Consider the following 22,845-nt stretch of genomic DNA (forward strand, 5'->3'; position numbering starts at 1 on the left):
TAAATTTAAATTCATATCCTGTTTTTTCCACTTACTCCTCTATGGATAAAAGAAACAATGTCTAAGCAATCGTGGGGTTGGGTGTGTGTGTTTGGTGGGGTGGTAAGGCTTTGGTCTCATATATAAGAGGTCAGGAGTTCGAGCCCCATCAAGGGTGGGAATGGGGTGGGGTTTTTTTTTTTAAAAAAAAAAAAAAAAAGCAATCGTGGGGTTGATCATAGTCAAAGATTTGGTTGGAGAAAGATGCTGCGGATCAAAGTCACAGATTAATTGCGCAACCAAACTAGTAAAATATGCGTGACATCCAATACAATATGGTGCATGTGGTGCCAGCACATAATATTTGGGTGGGTTTTGGATCCCAAAATCCTGTACTCCTCTATTAGTGGGTTGTGAATATGAACCCCCACCCAGATTTGATCGATATATATATATGCTTCCCGACAATGCACCAACACTAGTACCATTAATTAAAGCATAATTATTTTTATGTAAACAAAACATTGTTTAGGACGTAGTTCTATTAATAATTGGATGCTTAATTATTTGTCAGCCAGCTGTTCCCTTTATATAGAAAGGCGTTTTGTGGTTGAAGGCATATTGCAGCAAACATATCTGTGCATTTTTACTATTGCCAAAACTGTAGGGCAAATTGCTACCATTGAAACCGAACAGAGGAGAATTATTATTATTATTATTATTTTAATATTCTGGACGGGCCCACCCCACTCCTGATGTCAGTGAGATTTAAACTCATGACCTCCACAGTGTTAGTTAGACTAGCTAACCAACAAGCCATGGCTCACCGACAGACAGATGAGAATTTGAAGCAAGAAGAAAATAAACATGTAAGACCAAGACTTCATTTCAGAAGTACTTTGATATTTGATTTCAAATTTATTTTGATTCTCAAACTTTAAGTAACACAAAAATAATCGAGAAATGCTCCCTATTTTGAGTTAGCAAATGTATTGACTGGCTAATACTGTTTACAAGAATAACTAAATAAAGAAATTAAGAACAAGTTGAGAAAGAGCACGTAGTATGCTAGCAACTATTCTCTTTTTCCTTTGTTGCTAATAGTAAGTATATGGCCTTAATTCTTTTTTTAGTTAAATAATGGATTAGAAGATATTAGTTCCTCATAAGCGGACGATGTAAGGAGCAAGTCTCACCCTCAATCCCTAAGAAGAAAGGTCTGCCACACTCTGAGAACTCACTGCCCGTCCCTTATATGATGTTAATTAGAATATATATGATACTATTAATTAATTAGTTTGATAAATAAGTGATAACTTAACCAAAGTTCCCGATCGATGCAGATATTCAGTATGTGCATGCATGAGGCACAAAGATTTCTCTATATGAGAGAACGGAGACAAAGAGTGAAAGTTGGGATGGCTGCGTGAGAAGATAAAGAATCGAAGATGGCTTGATGGGATGTATCTGAGTTCAAAAGTAAAATGAAATTATCGTTATCTTCATGAATATTTAAGTAAAGTAAAAAGAAGATTCAGAACAAAAACATACAATCATTTCTTACGTACGCATATATATGGGTTTGATTTCAGTTACGGTGTTTGTAAAGGTATGGTATGACTTGGGATGAAGGGTATAGATATCTTAAGGTATAAATGTGATTCTCAAGCTTAGTGTGCAATATTATTGAGATATAGAGCATCCTTTATACAGTTCCGGTTATAAGGAGCTTGTCAATCGAGCGCTTTTCCTTAATCGTAACATCAAAGTTGAAACAAACTTGACTTCTATTTTACTAAGTTGAAATTTGAAGTCTGAAACTCTGAATTGTATCACTAAAATCACTACCATCATTTAAAAATTACAAAGAAATCAATATTGTCATAAAAAGGAAAGGAGAAGATGTAATATGGGTGGTACTTGTAACGTCTTATATCATAGTTGCATGCATTTGTGGGTATCATTTGTTGCTCCTTTGAGTTGTATAGGGGTTTGGAACATGGTTTTTATTTTGTTTTATTTCTTACGTTTTCACTTATTAGTTTTCCCACATTAGCCGAATAGGCATATGGTAGTGTGTTATTTTGGGGTTTTAAGATGAGTTATTGGTAAATTGTCTCACCCCAATTCCCAAGCACAAAGGAAACAAATGTATAGACCAAGTGGTCTTCCGCGATTCAGGTAAAGCTGAGGCTTTCCAACAAAAGGTATTAATATTTTAAAAAATTACAAAAATGCCACTGAATAACATTGAAGTGGCAGAAAAGACAATTCACGTGTCCATTATCAAAAACTGGTTGACACACATTACTAGGCCTGGGCATGGGCACGGGCCGGGACCACATGTCAATTTGCTAGGTCCGGGATCAACCCCGTTTTATTCGGGCCGGGCTCAAATAACGTTTTTCAGTTATAGGGACCATGAAGGCCCGGACCGTTCAGTCCCGGGCCGGTCCTGCCGGGTTTTCAGGCCCAAAAGTCTAATTTTGATTACCTTCATTTTCTCCACAGTTTCATCATGTTCTGGTTTAGAAGAACATCATACACATCACAAACTAAGCTACAAAATGAAGAGAATAACATCCAAACTTCATAGCTTCTTCAAAGTTACAAACAAATGAAGTTTCAAAGTTTAAGTTCGAACCATATGAATGAAGAACTAAGAAGTGAAGTTCACAAAAGTTCAAAGTTGAAATACAACAACCAACTGAAGAATTGGAGTTTCAAACAGATCAAAGTTACAGAACAAATAAAATTCCAAATCAAATAGCAAATAATGAAATAATGTTACGGACCAAGTAAACAAATAAGTAAATAACATTAATTTGCTTCCAAGCATCCAGCTGCTGCAAGCAAATGGTGTCCAGCAAACAAGCTTCATCCTACAACCATTTCACATTATGCAGATCACATTATTAGTCTACAACAAATCACATTAAAAGCTTACAACGGAAGAAGTTATTGGCAGAAAAACTAACAAGCTGATCACAACAGAGAAACTAGCAAGCTGATGAAAAGAAGTTTGAGTTCAATACAAGATCACATTAAAAGTTCCATTGCAAGCATAGATTTCAATGCACAGCAAAATGCACTCAAATGCATTAGGCACACAAGCAAGCACATATCACATATACTTAAGTTACTCCTTTCCAGCAATATCTAAGTTTCCAACATATATCAAAATTGCAAAACCAATGAAAGCAGCAGAAAAAAAAAAACAATTCCTTGAAACTGATTAAGTAGAGAAGAAGGAAAAAAACAACAAATAGAGAAGAAGCTTCGGGTTTCGAAATGGAAAACTGAAGGGGATTTGGTTTCGAGTTAGTAATCGAAGAAGGCTAGAAGGGATTGAGGGCTAGGGATTACTGGGTTTCTGGAAATCGGGAAAGGGTCGGTACTCGTTCGAATTCGAAATCGGGAAAGCTATGAATCGATTGAGGGCTAAGGGAAATTCTAGTTGGGGGGATTGGGTTTTGAAGTTTGTAATCGAAGAAGGCCAGAAGGGATTGAGGGCTAGGGATTGCTGGATTTTTGGAAATCGGGAAAAACTAGGTACTCGTTCGAATTCGAAATCACGAATGCTAGGGATCGATTGAGGGCTAAGGGAAATTCTAGTGGGTTCGAGCTGCTAAGGGAAACTGGCAAAATTGGAGGGTTTTGGTTACAAAGGGATTCGAAGAACTGAAACGAAGGCTGCAGATGCCAGATTTCCAGTTAAGGAAAGGGTCGGGGTTGAGTTTGGGAAAGGGTCGGGGTTGCTGAAGAAGGCTGCGACTTTGAAGTTTTGAATGTTGACTGAAGTCAAGGGTCTTAGTGAAGACAATATGCGTAGGGATGTAGGGTTATTACTCTTCGGGCTTTCAAGCTTATGAATATTAGGGCCCGGGATCGACCCTTTTAAACACAAATGGTTAGGGCTTTATTTTTTTGTGTATTTTTTCCCTCAAAGCCCGGCCTTGACCTGAAGGTCCGGATCGATTTGGTCTGAGTTTTCAGGCTAAAATGCCCAGGCCTACACATTACCAATCATCTTGAAACATTAACCAATTTTAGCTTGCAATTATTAAGAACAACTCTTGGAAAGCTATTGATTCTCAATAACATTTCAAAAAGAGGTTTATGTTCCTAGTATTTTGTTGAATTCTATTTGGATTAAATTTAGTTTACCCCCCTGAGGTTTGGGGGTAATTTCATGTTAGTCCCTGTCCTTTCAATTTAATCAGTTTACCCCCCAAGCTTGTCAATTCTCCTCAACCGTGTCCATTTCATCCAATTTGGACGTTAAGTCTGATTTTTAAGGGCTAAAATGGTCATTTCAAGACAAAAAAAAAAAAAAAAAGATTTTTTTTTTTATATTTTTGTTCTTTTTTTATTTTTATTTTTTCTGTTTTTTCGTTTTTTATTTATTTTTTTCTTCTGTTTTATCATTTTTTATTTTTTTTATTTTGCCTTCAACCTATACACCACAAGTTATAATGGGTTTATAAAAACAAAAAGATACTCTAGGTGGTTGAAAGCCGCTCGCTGATCTACGATATTTGTGATATATCTCCGATAAAGTGAAGAATTTTAGGAGATATCCCCAATAAAGTGAAGAAATATATGTAAAAAACGATTTTACACTTTATTTATAAATATCTGTAAAAAATGATTTTACACAGATATTTCTTCACGATTTTACACTTTATCTGTAAAAAATAATTTTACACAGACATTTCTTCGCTTTATTTGGGATATATCCTAAAATTCTTCTCTTTATCGGAGATATATATATCATAAATATCGTAGATCAGCGAGAGACTTTCAACCACCTAGAGTATCTTTTTGTTTTTATAAACCTATTATAACTTGTGGTGTATAGGTTGAAGACACAATTTATATAAAAAAAAAAAAGATGGAAATTTTTTTTTTAAATGAAAAAAAAAAAACAAAAAACACAAAAAAGAAAAAAAAATTCCTTTTTTGTTTTTAGTTTTTTTTTTTGTCTTGAAATGACCATTTTAGCCCTCAAAAGTCAGACTTAATGGTCCAAATTGGACGGAATAGTAGAAATTGGACACGGCTGATTGAAATTGGAAAGCTTGGGGGGTAAACTGATTAAATTGAAAGGACAGAGACTAACATGAAATTACCCCCAAACCTTAGGGGGTAAACTGAATTTAATCCATTCTATTTCAACTCATTACTCTCAATATATACAAAGTAAAATGAAATTAGTTACAAAATATTTGGCTTAACTAGACTAAGGAAACACTAATATCATGACTACAAAACATGAGATTTCAAAGTTGTAGGTTCAATCTTCTTATTTCTACACTAATATCATTCTCATTAACATGCAGAGATCAAGATTTTCCATATTTTGTCACTCAATTCCGATGACTGAAATCCTTTACCAAAACTAACAATTAGAAATAATAGCAAATTACCAGGATAAATAGCAAATACATATTGTTATTTACCCTCAGTAACAAATAGATATCATTACTGACCCTCAATAGCAAATAGATATTTCATTGATAGTCAATTAGCACATAGATATTTGCAATATCATCACTACCATAATAGGAACATCTTTTCATGCAAAAGGAGACTGCTATTGACTCTCAGTAGCATACTGACCCTCAATAAAGAATAGATATCGTTGTTGAATCTTAGTAGAAAATTGATATTTCATTGATAGTCAATTAGCACATAGATATTTGCATCATCACTAGCATAAGATGAACATATTTTCGTGCAAAAGAAGATTGCTATTGACCCTAAGTACCATAATGACCCTAAATAGCTATCACTGAATCTTGACAGGAAATAGATATTTCATTCATAGTTACTAGCAAATAGATATTTGCATTATCACTAACATAATAGGAACATCTTTTTATTCAAAAGAAGATTGCTATTGATACTTAATAACAAAGAAGTATTGTTATTAACGCACAGTAGAAAATAGATATTTGCATCTTTTTACAACACAATATGAACATTTTTAATTGCCCAAAAAAGATTGCTAGTGACAATCAGTAGCAAATAGATATTGCTATTGACATGCTAAGACATATTTTCTCAAAATACTATTGTACCTCAATAACTAATAATAGATATCGCCTACTGACTCTCGGTAGCAAAAAGATTCTTGGTTAGTAGATAACACGCATTTTCATCTTCAATAACACAACAAGAAATGTTTCATTGTTAAAGGGCTACATTCAATTCCGTTGTTCTAAAGGAAAAACCCACCATAAAGTGAAGTGAGAAGAAGAAGAAAGAAAGAAACGGAAAAAAAGAACTATTATTAATGACTTTCAGTAACAAACAGTATGCAAAATCATACTCCATAAAAGATTGAGTTCATAATGAATGATTAATAATAATTTACAATCACTAGGCAGCATATATATAATCATATGTGCAAAAATTACTCAACAGAAACAAAAAGAATATGGCAAACCCTAATCTCTCTCTAAGAGCGCTCCTCTTCGTGCTCACCCTAACACTGTTCCCCTGGGGCGGTGCCAAGCACAGCGGTTCCGGCCATGTTGAATCTCAAGGACGACTCCGTCCACTCTTAACAAAGGAAGGCGAATCTAGCTTTAAGTATGGACCGCTCTATTTTTCCCGATCTCTTGATCCTTCTTTTCGGATTGGGGTTGACAGCGATGACCTAGGGCCGCTGGAAGTTTGGGCAAGAACGATCGAGGAGGGGATGGGCAACGGAAACGCACGAAGGCGGGGCAAAGTTTTTGCGGCTTCACTCTTAGGGACGGCGATAGCAGACCGTCTATGGATGGTAACGACCAGCAATTTTCTGCTCAACGGCGACCTGAAATTGGGGTGGTAGTCTACTGGGTGGTGGCCTGATTGGTGGCGGCCCGATCTCCATCTGTCTTGGGATGACGGAGATATACCGTCGTTGTATAAGGCTCGAATGGGCGGTAGAGTTGGGATGGAGCTGCTGGCAGGAGTGTTGTCCGGCCAAGCTCGATAGAAGCGGCCTGAGATGGTAGAGCTGATGGAGACAAGTTGCTCGATCTGGGTGTCCAAATCAGTTTCGATAATGGTTGCCCGGTGGTATTAGATGGCTAGGTTGGTCTTTGGCAGTGTGATGGGCGGCGTGATTTCCTGCGACGGTGATGCCGAGGACTGTGGCAGCGGCGTTGATGCCTTCGTGAAATTGGGTTTGGACCCAATTGGGTTAGGTCAAACTATTGGGCCTATGCTTATGTTTCTTGGGAATGGGCTCAACATTGCTATTATGGGCCAGACAAGGAAAATGCAGGAAGAAAGTGATGGGCTTGGGCTCTACAGTGGGGCCCACTTCACTCTACTGCTAGGTCAAATCTCCTTAGGGTTCAGGAAGTGTTTGTGCTCGACAGAACCCCTAAGCCCTAACTTGCAGGGCAAGGATAAAATATAGGCAGGTGTGGTAGGGGCCTATATACTATGTCTTACAATCTCCATAGTTTATAGGCTCACTTAAATAAGTGAGCGGTTAGTTCGAATATAGATGGTCTATCTCCTATGTATCACAGTAGTTCTTCTATTACAACTTCTTGATTTGTCTAGTTGAAGGCAGCAGAAGGATATGTAATGGCCATCTTGGCATGCGTTTAATGAAATCCACATTTCTTTCAAAAATGTATATAATCATATCATCAAACTCAATTTCTATCAATATATATCAAATACAATAATCAAAACATAATTACCCTAAACTTTGTGCCAATTCCTCCATGAGTCGATGACCAAGACCCGAAGAACAACCACTCTAATTGGCAATAATAATGAAGGATGCAAGAGCCTAAGATGTGCAATTGGAAGGATTCAACTTCTAAATTTCTCAACGATTGAGAGATTTATCTCTTTAACTGAAACGAACATTCAAAAGAAATCGATTCTAATCAAATAATTGCTTAAAAAATCTTTATAATTTCACAATATTCTCAATCGAACTAGAATTGAAATTCCTAATCGATCACTCACTTTGTCTTTCTTGCCTTTTGGTCTGATAAGATAATAGATCTGATATCGTTAATGATAGAAGGGGTGTCAATTCCTATCTAATAGAAAAACAAACAAAGAGAAAGAAAATGCTTGCACGAGCTTGGGCATTACGCATGGATCAGAAAGTGTAGCTAGTATCAAATTAATTTTAAGATTCGAACTTCTTAAGTATGAATTTTTTTTTTAGGTGACTCAGTTCAGACATCCGAATATATAAAAAAAAAAAAAATTCCCTAACCAGCTTTGTTATGGGTTGGGTCAGAATTGTCAGCCCGGCCCAATCTCATGAACCTGAATGTGCTTCCATGGCCTATTATCAAATTTCATCAGATCTTCCAAGACAAGTCTGAGAGATGAGAAGTCTCTAGTCTAAGATGCCAACAAAACTCCAAACTACAACCAACCTTTTCCACAAACACATCCTCAACTATAGCTTCCCACGTTATAAGGCTCGCTGCTCATATTTGTCTACTCAAGCATACTATGACTTCCAAAGCAGAAAAGCTAGCAGCTTTCTTGTTTACTGCAACTCCCAAATCACTAAAAGTGGAAGAAATGGTGATCTCAAACAAGCAGAGTCGATTTTCAATCGTATGCCAACTAAGGACACTATCACCTGGACTGCCATGCTTACTGCATATGCAGAGAATGGCCAAACTAGCTCGGCACGTAAGGTGTTCGATGAAATGCCCCAACGAAACATAGCGTCATATAATGCGATGATCACGGCTTATATTCGGAGTAAAGGTAATGTAGATGAAGCTTTTGGGTTGTTTTGTACGATGCCTGAGCGTAATGTGGTGTCTTATAGTGTGATGATCACTGGTTTCGTAAAGGCGTGGATGTTCGACGAGGCTGAGAGGCTTTACTGTGAGATGCCAGTTCAGTGGCGGGAACCGGTTTGTGCAAATGCGTTGATAAATGGGTATTTGAAGGCGGGAAGAATCGAAGAGGCGGTTAGAGTTTTCGAGGGAATGTCAGAGAGAAATGTGGTTTCTGAGAGTTGCATGGTTGATGGGTATTGCAAACTGGGAAGGATTGGTGATGCTAGAAATTTGTTTGATGTGATGCTGGAGAGGACTGTGGTTACTTGGACGGCAATGATTGATGGGTACATGAAGAAGGGAATGTTCGAAAGGGGTTTTGAATTGTTTTTGGATATGAGAAGGGAGGGTATAGTGGAGGTCAATTCCACTACCATGAGCATAATGTTTGACGCTTGTGGTGCTTTTGGTAGATGTGGAGAAGGGATTCAGATGCACGGGTTAGTTTCCCGAATGGGATTTGATTATGATGTCTTTTTAGGAAATTCTATTATCATTATGTATTGTAGGTTTGGTTTTGTAGATGAAGCTACTAAGATAATACGTATGATGAGCAAGACAAATATAGTTTCCTGGAATTCCTTAATCGCAGGTTATGTTCAATGTGCCGAAGTTGAAGTAGCTTTTAAACTGTTTGAGATGATGCCTGAAAAGGATGTAGTTTCATGGACGACCATGATATCAGGATTCTCAAGCAAGGGCATGACTAGGAAAGCCATCCAATTGTTCTTGTTGATGCCTGAGAAGGATGATGTTGCTTGGACTGCTCTAGTTTCAGGTTTTGTAAATAATGAGGAATATGAGGAGGCTCTCCATTGGTTTATCAAGATGCTTCGGAAAACAACCAGGCCTAATCCACTTACTTTGAGCAGTATGCTCAGTGCTTCAGCCAGTTTGGCCGCTCTAAATGAGGGGATGCAGATCCATTCTTTTTCACTGAAGGTGAATATGGAAAATAATTTATCTGTTCGAAATGCTCTGGTCTCAATGTATTCGAAGTGTGGGAATGTCATTGATGCCAATCGGATCTTCACAAGTATCTTTTCACCCAATACTGTTTCATTCAACTCCATGATTACTGGGTTTGCCCAAAATGGTTTTGGGGAAGAAGCCCTGAACTTGTTTTGGAGCATGCAGAATGAAGGTTGTGAGCCAAACCAAATCACATTTCTGGGTGTTCTTTCAGCTTGTGTCCATGTGGGGCTAGTAAAAGAAGGACGGCAGTTTTTTTATTCGATGCAATCATTGCACCACATAGAACCAGGACCGGATCACTATGCTTGCATGGTTGATCTCCTTGGACGATCTGGCTTGCTAGATGAAGCTGTCGAGTTGATTCATTCAATGCCGTTTGAGCCCCATGCTGGGGTTTGGGGAGCGCTTCTTGGTGCTAGCAGGGCTCATTTACGTCTTGATCTTGCAGAGCTTGCAACTCAGCACCTGATCAAATTGGAGCCTGATAATGCAACCCCTTATGTGGTTTTATCCAATATATATTCTACTTTAGGGAAAGTGAAGGATGGAGACCAAGTGAGGATGACCAAGAATTCAAAAGGGATAAGGAAGAGTCCAGGCTGCAGCTGGGTTACATTGAAGGACAAGGTTCATTTATTTCTTGCAGGAGATCAATCCCATCAGGACTTCCAAGATATTGAAGTGATACTCTGGATCATAACAATGGAAATAGGACAGCTAGCTGGATCGTCCAAAGGTGATCATTCTTTGAATTGTTTTCTGCATCAGTAAATTGAAGAGGTCTTTGCCATCGATCAATATTTTAACGATCAGGGGTGTCAGATCGAGCTCTGCCTTTGCTTATTTTAGTGGAGCATTAAGGCAATTGAGAGATGAAAATCGCATTTGGAAAGGGTTACCATTTTTTTTTTCTTTTGGTACAAAGGAAAGGGTTACCATTGCAAGTTCTGTATGGAATGATTTCATGTAAACAAGAAAACAAATAAATAGAAGAGACAATTGTTTTATTCATTTGACAATTGTTTTTATCCATATTTCTAAGAATACAAAGAACATATCTCTTCTCCTTCACTTGATCGTTTCTGTGCAGTAAAGATTCATTGAGCTCCAACTCGTTCATGAGCCAGCAGTGACCATCTTGAACCGACCCATGCTTCGTGTATACAAATCTTATTCTCGACCCGATAACACTACCAGAACCAGAAGCATGCCTTTCTTCCCAGTCTTTTCGCCTCTCTAGGTGCGGGTGCCAACTCTTCCGACTGTAAGCGATCCCTTTGGAGAACTCTTCCTGGGTTGATCAGTAAAGAAATAGAGGTCATTTGTTTCTTGATCTGATGGATCTTTGTATGCTTCCCATATATGCCATGGTTCTTTCTCACCATATTCATTGCAGTTATGAACAACACCTTCTGGCAACCCTTCTTCTTTGATCTTGTGACGAAGATAGTAACAAAGTAGCTCTTCTTCGGTACCCATAAACCTGAAGCCGACTGGAACATGGTGACCACCTTGCATCAGAACTGCCATGGAAATGCGCAGGTATGTAGAGCTAGCTAAGAGCAACTTTCTTTTTTTGATACTGCATGAAAATATATTTTTTGGCTGGTTGTGGTTTAATTTATAGTCTTAGGTATTTTGACTATTTTCGCCTACAAGCATATGTGTTATCCATGTGGGAAAAGGGAATGAACCAAACCCTAGCTATCTCCTAAATGAAGTCGCATTTGATTGAGATTGATCGATATAGTGATCGAATAGCACTAATTTGCATATGGCTAAAACGAGAGTTGGAGCCCAGGGTTCCCAGTGACCGATAGCGTTCGTAGATTGTTAGAATTTTTGGATACTAATGTATTTCAAAATATTGTTTGTCATATTCTTGTGACTGCTGTGTGGTTAGATTTGACAAAGTTACTAACTACATAATAAAGTAATCTGAACCTTATATCGATATACCCTTGTAAATTCTCTTGAAAAACTTCATTTTCTAATGAAGGAAAACATTCCCTTTTTTTTAACAAAACATAGTGAAGACTAGGCAACATCAAAGCATATGAAACCTAAGAGTTATTGGACGTAGTAATTATATTGCAAATGAATTTCACAGGGTAGATGTAATCGTATATCATCAAAGTAGAAAGAAAAGGAAATAGTAGTATGATGTAATATCACCTTTCAACAGTCACCAGAACCATAACTTCAATCTCCACCACAACCCCCACAACCACCTCCACAACCCCCACAGCCACCGCTGCCACCATTAAAATCACTAGTACTAGCTCCACTGCCTGCTACAGCTGCAGTGGCCACAGCAGCGCCAGCTCCTGCCAAAATCACCATCCCACCATCCTTGGTTCCACTACTACCTCTTTCAACATCTAATGGTTTGGGCAATTTGCTTCTGTAAGCAGCTTGTTCGGCCGCAAGTCTGGCTTCATATCGCTGATTCTTCTTGTGGTTCCCAATCCTAACACCATGGTTTCTGTACATACAAATAAACAATATTATAAAAGCAACACAAATCACAGAGGCAGTACCATAGGCTATGAGATTTGTAAATAAATCTTTCATTTCTGAAACTTTGCATATCGAGCAAGAAGGTATAGCGCACTCTTTATATTACATGCATGGTGATCAAGCTTAGGAGTGGTTGTGGTTGGACCTTATTAAACAATTTGATTTTTTTGCTGCAATCTTTACGGTTTAATCAATTCCAGGATGAAGATAGAAAGCATGAAGCGCATATGATTTTATTATTTATATATGTGGATAACATTTCTTTCGAGCCTAGCTTGTTCATAAGTTGACTCTTCGGTGCATCGGAATTTTATATGTGCAAAAGAATATTGCCAAAGACTTGTTCATTAGATTTTGTTTTCGTTGTACAGGCATTCTATAATTGACTTGATTATCTTTTGCAGCCTGTTGAAGCTAAGTGCATGAATCCCTCGATGGAATTCAACCAGATATTGAGCGTGCTCTAGCGTGGAAAAGTTGAGAAAACCAAGAGAGGAGGTTGCTTCTGCTACCACGACAAAGTCAGGAAACCTGACTAGCAATCAAAATAGCACAGAAAACTAAATTGACTGTAGACGAACAGAGCAAAGCCAGAGCACTTGCACTTCGAGCACTAAATATTGTGTTGCTTTACCTTTTGAGAAACCGAGGGGAAAAGTTGAATTAGTTCATGTTTGGAAATAATTCGAAAAAATAAATAAATAAAACTAGCTGTTACATGATAATGAGTTGATGACAGGAGCTAAAAACATAGCAATTTCTAAATCAGAAAAACTAAGGCCAAAACTGGAACAAGAGAGCTATATCATAGAAGTCAAACGGACTTATTTCACCGACTTTGCAATAGTTATCTCATAGTAATTAATCAAAACTAAGTCTGTTTGGAGTTGTTCACTCAATTTTTCCATTTTGTAAACTAACATTGAAGCTCAAGACTCTTTTCCTTGCGAGTAGTCATAAGTCCCCATGGAGGGTCTTGATAGCTATATCACCAACGTACAATTAAACTGGATCACAGATGATAAAGTTGAGGTTAAAATGAACGAGCAGAGGTAAAACCTTTATAAACTCTTATTATGAGGACCATCAATGGCATAATAAATCAATATGGTATTTGATCTTTGTTTTGCATCCCTTTACAAGTTACAACAATTGTTCATAAGAATCCATGTTTTAGTCCAGCAGTAGCAACCTTTCCTCTGCTGCTTTCCCGTTCAGTATGCAATAAACTATTGCTATACCAACACGAAAGCATGAAATTTAGCAGGCAGGCAAGAATTTATACAGGATGAAAGTGAAAACTACAACATTTTCCGAAGACAGAAAATAGGATTAGACTAGATATATATCTCAAGTATTGCCTTGCCACTAAGATCTATAATGCAACCTGAATTTTGAAAACTTTTCTCTCTTGATCGATGTTATTTTACTACAGTCAGAACAAAATTTTGTCATATCAAAACCATCCATTGTAGGATCCAAACTTCAGTTGTTTGTCAGTGAAGTTTTCAACCAGATAAATGAAACAATACGTAAACAAAAGGCAACATGCATGAAACACAATAAAAGATACTGTGTATGCATTCCTTTTTTCTGAAATAGAAAATCATACCAGATATGAATTAACCACAGAGATTTATTATGGTTAGTGAAAGACCTTCTTATAAGGATGCTTATTGCTTTGACTCTGGCTGGTGATTATTCCACCCAGCACCCTGGCATGACTGAAGGACAGGAGACTAAAACCGCCATAACAGAACAGATGACAAACAAGTAGAATGAAATTGTCCAATTAGCTGTAAAAACGTTTAGTTAATGTTAGTTGCCTATGAACTGTTGAGGTTTAAATTACTCTATTTATATACAGTAGACCTTCTAAGGGTTTGAGTCATAGCCATAAAATATCACTATATTAATTTTTCTCTCATATTTCTTTCTTCTTGGTTTGCATTTAGTTTCACTTGATCAGGAACCAAGTGATCAAGTTGGCACCTGTTTTGATGTATAGCAATCCATTACCAGAAAGAAAGAATACAAAACCAAAAGGTCATAACTCATAACAGAATCCAAACCTGAAAAAAAATCATCAGACACATGAAACACAAAAAGCGGTAATTCTTGGAAGAAAGTATCAGATTTTCAAGTGAACTGTTTGGTTAAATTACAGATGAAAACATATACAATAAGCTGCTGTTATACCAACATGAAAGCATGAAATTTAGCAGGCAAGAAGAATACTGGATGAAAGTGAAAGCTGCAACCTTTTCTAAGGACACGAAATGGGATTTGATTTGCTATATATCCCTAGTTGCCTTTGAAAGATTAACCATACAGACTAATTATGGTTAGTTAAATTAAGACTTTCCAATAAGGATTCTACTTGCTTTGACTCTGGCTGTTGAGTCCACCATGAACCCTGGTATGACTGAAGGACAGGAGCCTAAAACCGCCATAACAGAACCGCTGACAAACAGGTATATATAATGAAATTTTCCAATTAGCTGTAAAAAGGTTTAGCTAATGTTAGTTGCCTATGAACTGACTTTGTATAGATGGTAGGCCTCCAAAGGGTTAGAGTGGAAAAGGGCAAGTTTGTGTAGCCATAATATATCACTGCATTTTTCTCTCATATTTCATTCCTCTTGGTTTTCTTTTAGTTCCACTTGATCAATAACCAAATGATCAAGTTGGCACCTATTTAAAGTATAGCAATCCATCAACGGAAAAGAGAATACAAAACCATAAAAAACATAACAGAATCAAGAACTGAAGAGATAGATGAATCACAACAACTAGTAATTCATGGAAGGAAGTTTAATATTTTCATTTGAACAGTTTGGGTAAATTACAGATGGAAACATATACAATTCAAGTCATGCCAAGTAAAACCTATAGCAACTCTAGATATCAGGCCAAATCCACTCATTGTTAATAGGTAAAAGCATCACTTCTAATAGCTAGTAACGCCGATGGCGGCTTCCACTCCTCATGTTTGAGTCCCAACCTGAAGCAGAACGATCACTCTGATAATATCTTCTCCCCCCATCAGAAGGCCGAGGAGGGGGCCGAGGAGGCCTACTCTCATAACGGTGGCGAGACCATGCAGCAACTGGTGACTGAGAACAATAGCTGGGCCTGTAAGGTTGCTCTCGGGCTTCTGCTTGTCCAGATTGCTGATGACTGGGTGTTGGAATGCCGCAGGGATGTTGCTGTTTGTACTGCACCGGTTTCTGACGCTTTGCAGCATTTTCCTCATCTTGCAATGGCTGCTGCTTACGCTTTTGTATATCAAGCTCATGTGATGACTCATATTTGGGTAGACTTTTCGGATCACAAGGTAATGGATCAGTCCAGAAGTAGTCAGCATCTAGAGCATCCTTGGCAGATATTCGCTTAGAAGGATCAAGAGTAAGCAATTTCTCCAACAACTCCAAAGCATGGCGATCACAGTGTCTGAAAGTCTCACTAAGAGGCCTAAGAGGCCTCTGCTGAGGTTTCATTGCCTTCAAGAATGTGTTATACAAAGGATGCTCTGAAACTCCAGGCCAGTTGACCTCATCTGGAACTCCACACACCTCAACAATCTTTTTCATAACATCAGCCTCTGTTTTACCATCGAAAATTGGCCGGCCGTGGCATAGAAGCTCAGCAAAGATACATCCAGCAGACCACATATCAACAGCGGGACCATACTTGGTAGCCCCAAGAAGCAACTCTGGAGGTCTATACCAATGCGTGACAACTTGATTGGTAAGCTTGGCATTTTGATAATCTTTCCGGGCAAGCCCAAAATCTCCAAGCTTCAAACTGCCTTCATTGTTTATAAGAAGATTCGAGCTTTTGATATCTCGATGAAGCACTCCATTGGCATGGCAGTAGTGAAGCCCCTTCAAGAGTTGGCTCATGTAGCACTTAACCTGTGGGACTGAAAATCTCACCCGATTAGCTAGACCTGTCAAGTCATGGTCCATGTATTCAAACACCATATAGATGTCACCGGCATCAAGACCCGGAATTCGCACCGGAGATGTCACAATCTCCTTCAACTTGATCACATTTTCGTGACGAAGCTTACTCAGGATCTTGATTTCTCTTATTGCAGTAATGGGGAAGCCTTCCTTCTCATAATTCTCCTTTCCCAGCTTCAGTTTCTTTAAAGCCACAATTTCTCCGGTCCTTTTTTCTTTAGCCAGAGAAACTTCGCCATAAGTGCCCTGGCCAAGAAGTCGCAGTTTCTCGAAGGAATCGAAGTCTCTGCATCCGCCGGGGACTTCATCGAAGTTGAGCTGCCCAAGCGCCGCTACTGCCATTTTTCCCTAAATCGATCTACTTCAGCAATCGGAATCGCTGATGTCTAGAGTATCAAATTTCAATTTGGGGAAATCGGGAATTGAAGGATACCCTAATGAAGAACAGGGAAAAGCAGACGACCCACTTAATTAATTTCTCAGGGGAGAGCCGAGGAGGCCGATGGGTCGAGGTCTGTGTGCTCGGAGAGAAAACCCTAGGTAGTTTCAGTGTTTGAGAGAGGGATAAGCGTATTGAAGAATGATCAGTCTTGTGTGCTCTCTTATAGGCTGGGAATGTTGTTCCCATTAGGAATCCACTTCCTATTTGGAAAGGGAGACATTCGAATTAATTCCTTGGAGAAATAGGACGGTGGAAAATCAGGAAACATTTCTTTTCAGGCCGGAAGAAGGAAACTAATAAATGGTTTCACGTTTTTATTAAATGCTTTGGCTTGCTTTTTTTTTTTTTTTTTTTTTTTTTGAGTGAAAGAAAACTTTTATGACAAGGAAATCGATTACAAGGACTATGGAAAAGTTTTAGTCCTTGTTTTATCATTTCTTTCAATTTATTTGAGAGGAATGCTAGCAACCTTCCCCATCTACCTTTCCCTTCTAACCTTTCCCACTTATTGTCTGCCAAGTGTCTTCTAATTTCACTCAATCCTATACATTTAATGCTGTGAAAATTAATTTTTCTTTCTTCCCAATTTACCCATAATTAATGCAATAACTTCTTTTTTATTCTCTCTCTCTCTGCTCCCCTCGTTAGTCTCTTTCTATTGTTTTTTCCTTTAAACCAAAAAAAATACTAATATCATCATATCAATCTAAAAAATAAAACCAACCCAGAAATCCAGCTAAATAGTACATGTTAATATGAAAACTAAACTAAATAGAAAAAAATTCAACGCAATTATGAATAGATGGATAGGCAATAATTAGACCATGGTTGAAAGTTGCACTTCATGCCATTAGTAGGCTTGTCATAAATGTCTTCATCTTTTGATGTAGTTCTGTAGTACATTGCATAGACTATCAATTGAAATATTGCTCTAGCAATTGCACCAAGACCATTGCTAACCAAAATAAAGTAGTCCACTTTTCCAATAAGAGCATAAGAAGTCCAACAACAACTATTCAGAAAATTGGCAACTGAGAGCGGCAATGGCATATATTGCACACTCTTTGTTTTGATGACCTCACTCACGATGAACAAAGGAGAGTTGTACACAAGGACATTGAAAAAAATCACAAATAAAACCAACTACGACAGCCCTCAGATTCATCTTCATCTTATGCTCGGGTATTGCCAACATAGTTCCAACCACAATAGCTCCAAAGAAAACATGTTCACATACGTACAAAGTATGTAGCAACCCTCTTTCATCATTTTGCTACAGCATAATATAAGAATATGCCAAGATATATGAGCTCTATAATTAGCCCAATTCTATTAATGGTGACAACTAAAATGTTGTTTGGATTAACAAATGGCAATCTGTAGTAACACCATAATAAACAGTTCAACACTGTTGTAAGGTAAGGTTTTGGATCAAAAGCCTCCACGTACATCTTTTTTTTTTTCTCCATATTTGTATGAACGCAGGAATTGGAGAGAGGAAAAGCCCACCAGAGATGACATTCCCAACCACATCGACCATGAACCTTGCCTCTGTGTGCACCATCTTTGATAGGAAAATGAAAAGAAAATATATGTGACTGAAAATAAGAGAAAGATATCGAGTATTGAATGAATGAGATTTTGAAGAAGTAAAGGTTCATATTTATAATAGAATTATTAGTCTCTGAATGAAACTCTATATTTGTTCTAGTAGTAAACCCTAATGGGATTCTCGTTCTAATGGCATTGAGATTTGTCATTCTAGTAGTAATGGGATTCTTACTCTAGTAGTAATGGGATTCTCAATTTCTCATGTATTTCATGTGCATGAGTTTATTGAAAATACTTGGTCAACTACTTACTCTCATTTTTAATTGGAGGCAACGTAAAAAATAGCTATTCTTGTGGACTCGGATTAATGTACTATTGAGCTGATGGTGTGCCAGCAAGATTGACCTTGCAAATGTTGGGCTGTTCGGCATTTTAGAATTGAGGTCTGGAATATTTTTCGAATATTTTTTTTTATCGAAGTTTTGAAAAATTTCAATTTTGTACAAAATAATATGATTTTCTTTCGGCAACTACCGAAATAATATGATTTGGGTGGACGCTACATGAGAGCATCCTCCTATTCCTTAATCCTTAGAGTTAGGCTAGGGTTCGCAGCCGACGCTTAACGATCTGAGATTTGTGAGCATATAAAGATGACCGCGAAATCGCAGATTTTTATAGGAATGTCCACGGCATCAATGCCCACCTCTTCTTCTTCACCCTCTACCACTCTCTCTATGGTCAGGAGACCTCTGACGACGCCGTTCTATAACGGCGTAGTGGGAGCTATAAAACTTGAAACGATTAGGGTTGCTCCTTCCAATAAGCAAAATCAATTCAGACAACGGGGAACTGCTTTTGTTGCTCGTATGAACCTTATCGACCGGTTTGCTATGGTCATCAAGTCATATGCAAATGCAATCATGTCTTCATTTGAAGATCCTGAGAAGATCTTGGAGCAAGCAGTTCTTGAAATGAACGATGACTTGATGAAGATGCGACAAGCCACAGCACAAGTATTGGCATCTCAAAAAAGGCTGGAAAACAAGTATGAAGCTGCGCAACAGGCTTCGGAGAACTGGTACTGAAAAGCACAACTAGCTGTTCAGCAAGGAGAGGAAGATTTAGCACGCGAAGCTCTCAAGAGGCGTAAATCTCTGGCGGATTATGCTAGTGCTTTGAGAACTCAACTTGATCAACAAAGAGGTGTTGTTGATAGTCTTTTGTCCAATACAAAGCTTTTAGAGAGCAAGATACAAGAGGCAATGTCGAAAAAGGATAACCTAAAAGCGCGGGCTCGGTCTGCAAAGATTGCTAGTGAAGTGAGCGAGATGGTGGGGAATGTTGATACGAGTAGTGCCCTTTCGGCCTTTGGAATGATGGAAGAGAAAGTGTTGGCAATGGAAGCTCTAGGCCACTTACGGATGATCTGGAAGGAAAGTTTGCGGTGCTAGAGAGCTCTTCTTCTGTTGAAGATGACCTTGCAAACTTGAAGAAACAACTGTCTCTGCAGGTAGTTCGAAGAAAGGAGAGCTTCCGCCTGGAAGAACTGTTGCTGCTTCAAACAAGACATTTCTATTAAAGGATTCTGAGATTGAGATGGGGATTAATGAAATGAGACGGAAAGCAAATTAAGGACTCCTTCTAAGTTTTGCTTTGCAGGCACACCTGTTTGAATTATTTAGACGCAAAGTAATTTGGTTGCAGTTAACCAGCTAATTTGTCAAAGAGAACAGTGTGGGTATATCATTGAATGGGTACCTCGATTTAATATTTGTACGCTCCTTGAAATTAATAGGACGATTTAGCTAGGTTCTCCTCCATGTGTTTCTTTTCCCTATGTTGCATGGTTTTGTTTTTGCATATGAAAGTTACAAATGTGCCACAGTGGTCGTTTTTACATATATGATACACTCGCCGGCAACCCTCTCCCATCGGCAGCAACCAGGTTTTCAGAAGTACTCGCACCCATATTTTCGCAATGATGGTGGTCATGATGAAGTATTGTGCAATTTTGAGCATGAGCTTTTGACTCAGTAGTATAAGACATCTACAACCGCTTTGGACGGGAAATTCAATAATGAGATACAATTTTTTTTATCAACAAACACTAAAAATCACTCTCTCAGATAAAGCTGCAGTTAAATATGTCGTACTTTAAGCATTGAATTGAATTTTTATTTGAGATTGTGAATAAAAATTTGGAGACATTTTCAATTACTGGTCTCAAAAATCTGTTAATCAAAGTATCGATAGAAATCAAGATTGCACTAGATGCAGGAGAACCGCAGCCAAAGAGGAATATCAAGGTTGTTTACTGGATCACATCAGGAATGTTGAAAAGATTGGAGTCATAAGTGTTCATATTAAAACCTACGGGTGCCTCAATGAGCTACTAAATCACTTCTAGGCCAGCGGGGCTCTCCTCGATCTACATCTACTACTAAATTCGTATTTGGCTATAAATTCTTTATTTGATCAGAATCTATTTTCCAACACCTGGTCTCTTATTGTCTCAGTTCTGTCAGATAATTTCTTCGGTTACTTTAGAGTTGAGACAATAGGATAAAAGACCTAAATATATAGGATAACACGAAAAAGACTCAAAACAGAAAAGACTAGACAATTTAAGAAAATATATAAATATATGGGTAAATTCCTTCTATAGTACATGAGGTATGCCCAATTGGACAGTTTGATACCTGATGTATTAAAGATGACAGTTTGGTACCTGATGTCTTACTCCCTTAGACCTTGTGGTACTTCTGTCAATATTATAGTTAAAATTAGTCATGTGCCGCGCATGTGACTAATTCTTAGGGTTATTTTCGTAACTCCAGTTCCAATCTTTCAAAATTAGATTTTTTTTTGCACTATTCTCTATGAATCCGCTGATTTTCCCTCCTCTTCAAAGTAAGGGTTTGATAATAAAGTAGTTGACATGATGAGTTCGGAAGAATTTTCAGGGAATTTTTTGGACACCCAAGCTAATTTATATGATTTTTCGAAGTTTTGGAATTATAGAAAATAATTTTAAGGAAAATGAAAATTGTCGTGGTTCGATCTGGACCATTCAATTTCTCCACCGCTTAATCTGGACCGTTCAAAATTTATTAAGGGGACTATATATAGACCTTCGATCAGATCAACGCATTAGATCGCTCCAGAAGGTTCAAGAGCTCTCGACCCGTTTCTCGACTCGACGACCCGAAACATTGGCTCGGCTGTAACTCCTCCGTCCGGTGGCGATAAGGCAGCGTACCGGAATCCTCTCCTCATCGTGTAGCTCCTCATGGCCTTGAATCATCAAATCGCTGAATGAGGAGAGAGTATCCAATCCCGAAATTTTCATGTCTGTGCTAAATTTGTCGAGTGGGTCGAAATGGTGAATTCGAAATTCGCTTGAGTCGCCCGTGTTCATCATTGATACAATTTGTTTGCCCAAATTGAGTTGTACCTGATTGCCCAAGGTAAATTCAAATTATTGGAGTGAAATTGCTCAACTGATTATCTCCTTGTAGAAAGTTTGGTTGGGTGTGAACTGATTGGAAACTGATGGAATTAAGAAATGGATATAGAATTGTTTGAATTGGTTTGGTGAATACAGAGTCGCATGTCACTGTGTGTGTTGTGAAGGTGATAGAGAATTTGTTCAAGTAGTTGTCGAAATCGCATCTGTGCATAAACTAGCTGATGAATGGTTATGGTAGTAGTGAATGAAGCTGTTAATGAGTAGAGTGTTCTGGTGACCAGTATTGCTATACACTGTAGATACTTTAAACAAAGATGAGAATCGTACTTCACTCCATCTATCTCAATGGCAAGAAGAGTCTCTTGACTTCTTTCTTTCTCGCTCTTCACTGAGACGAACAAGGTCTTGGTTTTGATCGATCAGAGTAAGTACATTAAAAAAAAAAAAAAAGATTAAATTATGTTTAGTCCCTGTAATTTATTCCTCTCATCGTTTCAGTCCCTAACATTCTAATTTAATCTAAAAACTCCCTGACCTCACAATTTCCTTCCAATAGGTCCCTCCCGCGTCAAATTAAGAGTTAATCTTAGGTGAAATGTCCAATATACCCTATTGTTATTTATTTTTCTTTTTTTTCTTTTTTTCTTTTTTCTTTTTTCTTTTTTCTTTTTCTTTTTTAATTTCTTTTTTCCTTTTTTATTTTTCATTTTTCCTTTTTAATTTTTTTTTTCTTTTTCCTTTTTAATGACTATCGTATCCTGCTGCATCGGTAGGGCCACGTCGGCGAACCAATCCAGATCGACCCGAAACTCCAATTCTTGTTCTCCAAGCCGACGGTCCTTTTTTTTTTCTTTTTTCTTTTTCCTTTTTAATTTTTTATCCTTTTCCTTTTTTTATTTTTCTTTTTTCCTTTTTAATTTCTTTTTTCCTTTTTCTTTTTTCTTTTTCCTTTTTAATGACCATCGTATCCTGCTGCATCGGTAGCGCCACGTCGGCGAACCAATCCAGATCGACCCGAAACCCCAATTATTATTCTCCACGTCGGCGGTCATTTTTCTTTTCCTTCACTATTCTTCTTCTTCACTTCTGGTTTTGGTCAACTTGACCATC

The 22,845-nt window shown here is 37.9% G+C and overlaps 3 protein-coding genes and 1 pseudogene across 3 annotated transcripts; 2 read left to right on the forward strand and 2 right to left on the reverse strand.

Annotated features, from left to right (window-relative positions):
• The first annotated feature begins 8,285 nt into the window (after positions 1-8,285).
• Positions 8,286-13,007, forward strand: LOC133732266 (pentatricopeptide repeat-containing protein At1g53600, mitochondrial). Its single transcript, XM_062159780.1, has 2 exons — positions 8,286-11,324; positions 12,707-13,007. Exon 1 carries the CDS (start codon positions 8,358-8,360, stop codon positions 10,551-10,553), a length of 2,196 nt encoding a protein of 731 aa, XP_062015764.1. The 5' UTR covers positions 8,286-8,357; the 3' UTR covers positions 10,554-11,324; positions 12,707-13,007.
• Positions 11,976-12,666, reverse strand: LOC133732267 (uncharacterized). The gene has a single exon (XM_062159781.1). The coding sequence runs from the start codon at positions 12,354-12,356 to the stop codon at positions 11,985-11,987; it is 372 nt and encodes a 123-aa protein (XP_062015765.1). The 5' UTR covers positions 12,357-12,666; the 3' UTR covers positions 11,976-11,984.
• Positions 13,008-15,128: 2,121 nt separating the features above from the next.
• On the reverse strand, positions 15,129-16,977 carry LOC133734369 (cyclin-dependent kinase C-1-like). The gene has a single exon (XM_062162004.1). It carries the CDS (start codon positions 16,610-16,612, stop codon positions 15,260-15,262), a length of 1,353 nt encoding a protein of 450 aa, XP_062017988.1. The 5' UTR covers positions 16,613-16,977; the 3' UTR covers positions 15,129-15,259.
• A 1,939-nt stretch (positions 16,978-18,916) lies between these two features.
• LOC133728339 (membrane-associated 30 kDa protein, chloroplastic-like) lies at positions 18,917-19,912 on the forward strand (annotated as a pseudogene).
• Positions 19,913-22,845: the final 2,933 nt, after the last annotated feature.

This window comes from Rosa rugosa, chromosome 2, assembly GCF_958449725.1.
Source record: "Rosa rugosa chromosome 2, drRosRugo1.1, whole genome shotgun sequence".
In the NCBI taxonomy this organism is placed as follows: domain Eukaryota; kingdom Viridiplantae; phylum Streptophyta; class Magnoliopsida; order Rosales; family Rosaceae; genus Rosa; species Rosa rugosa.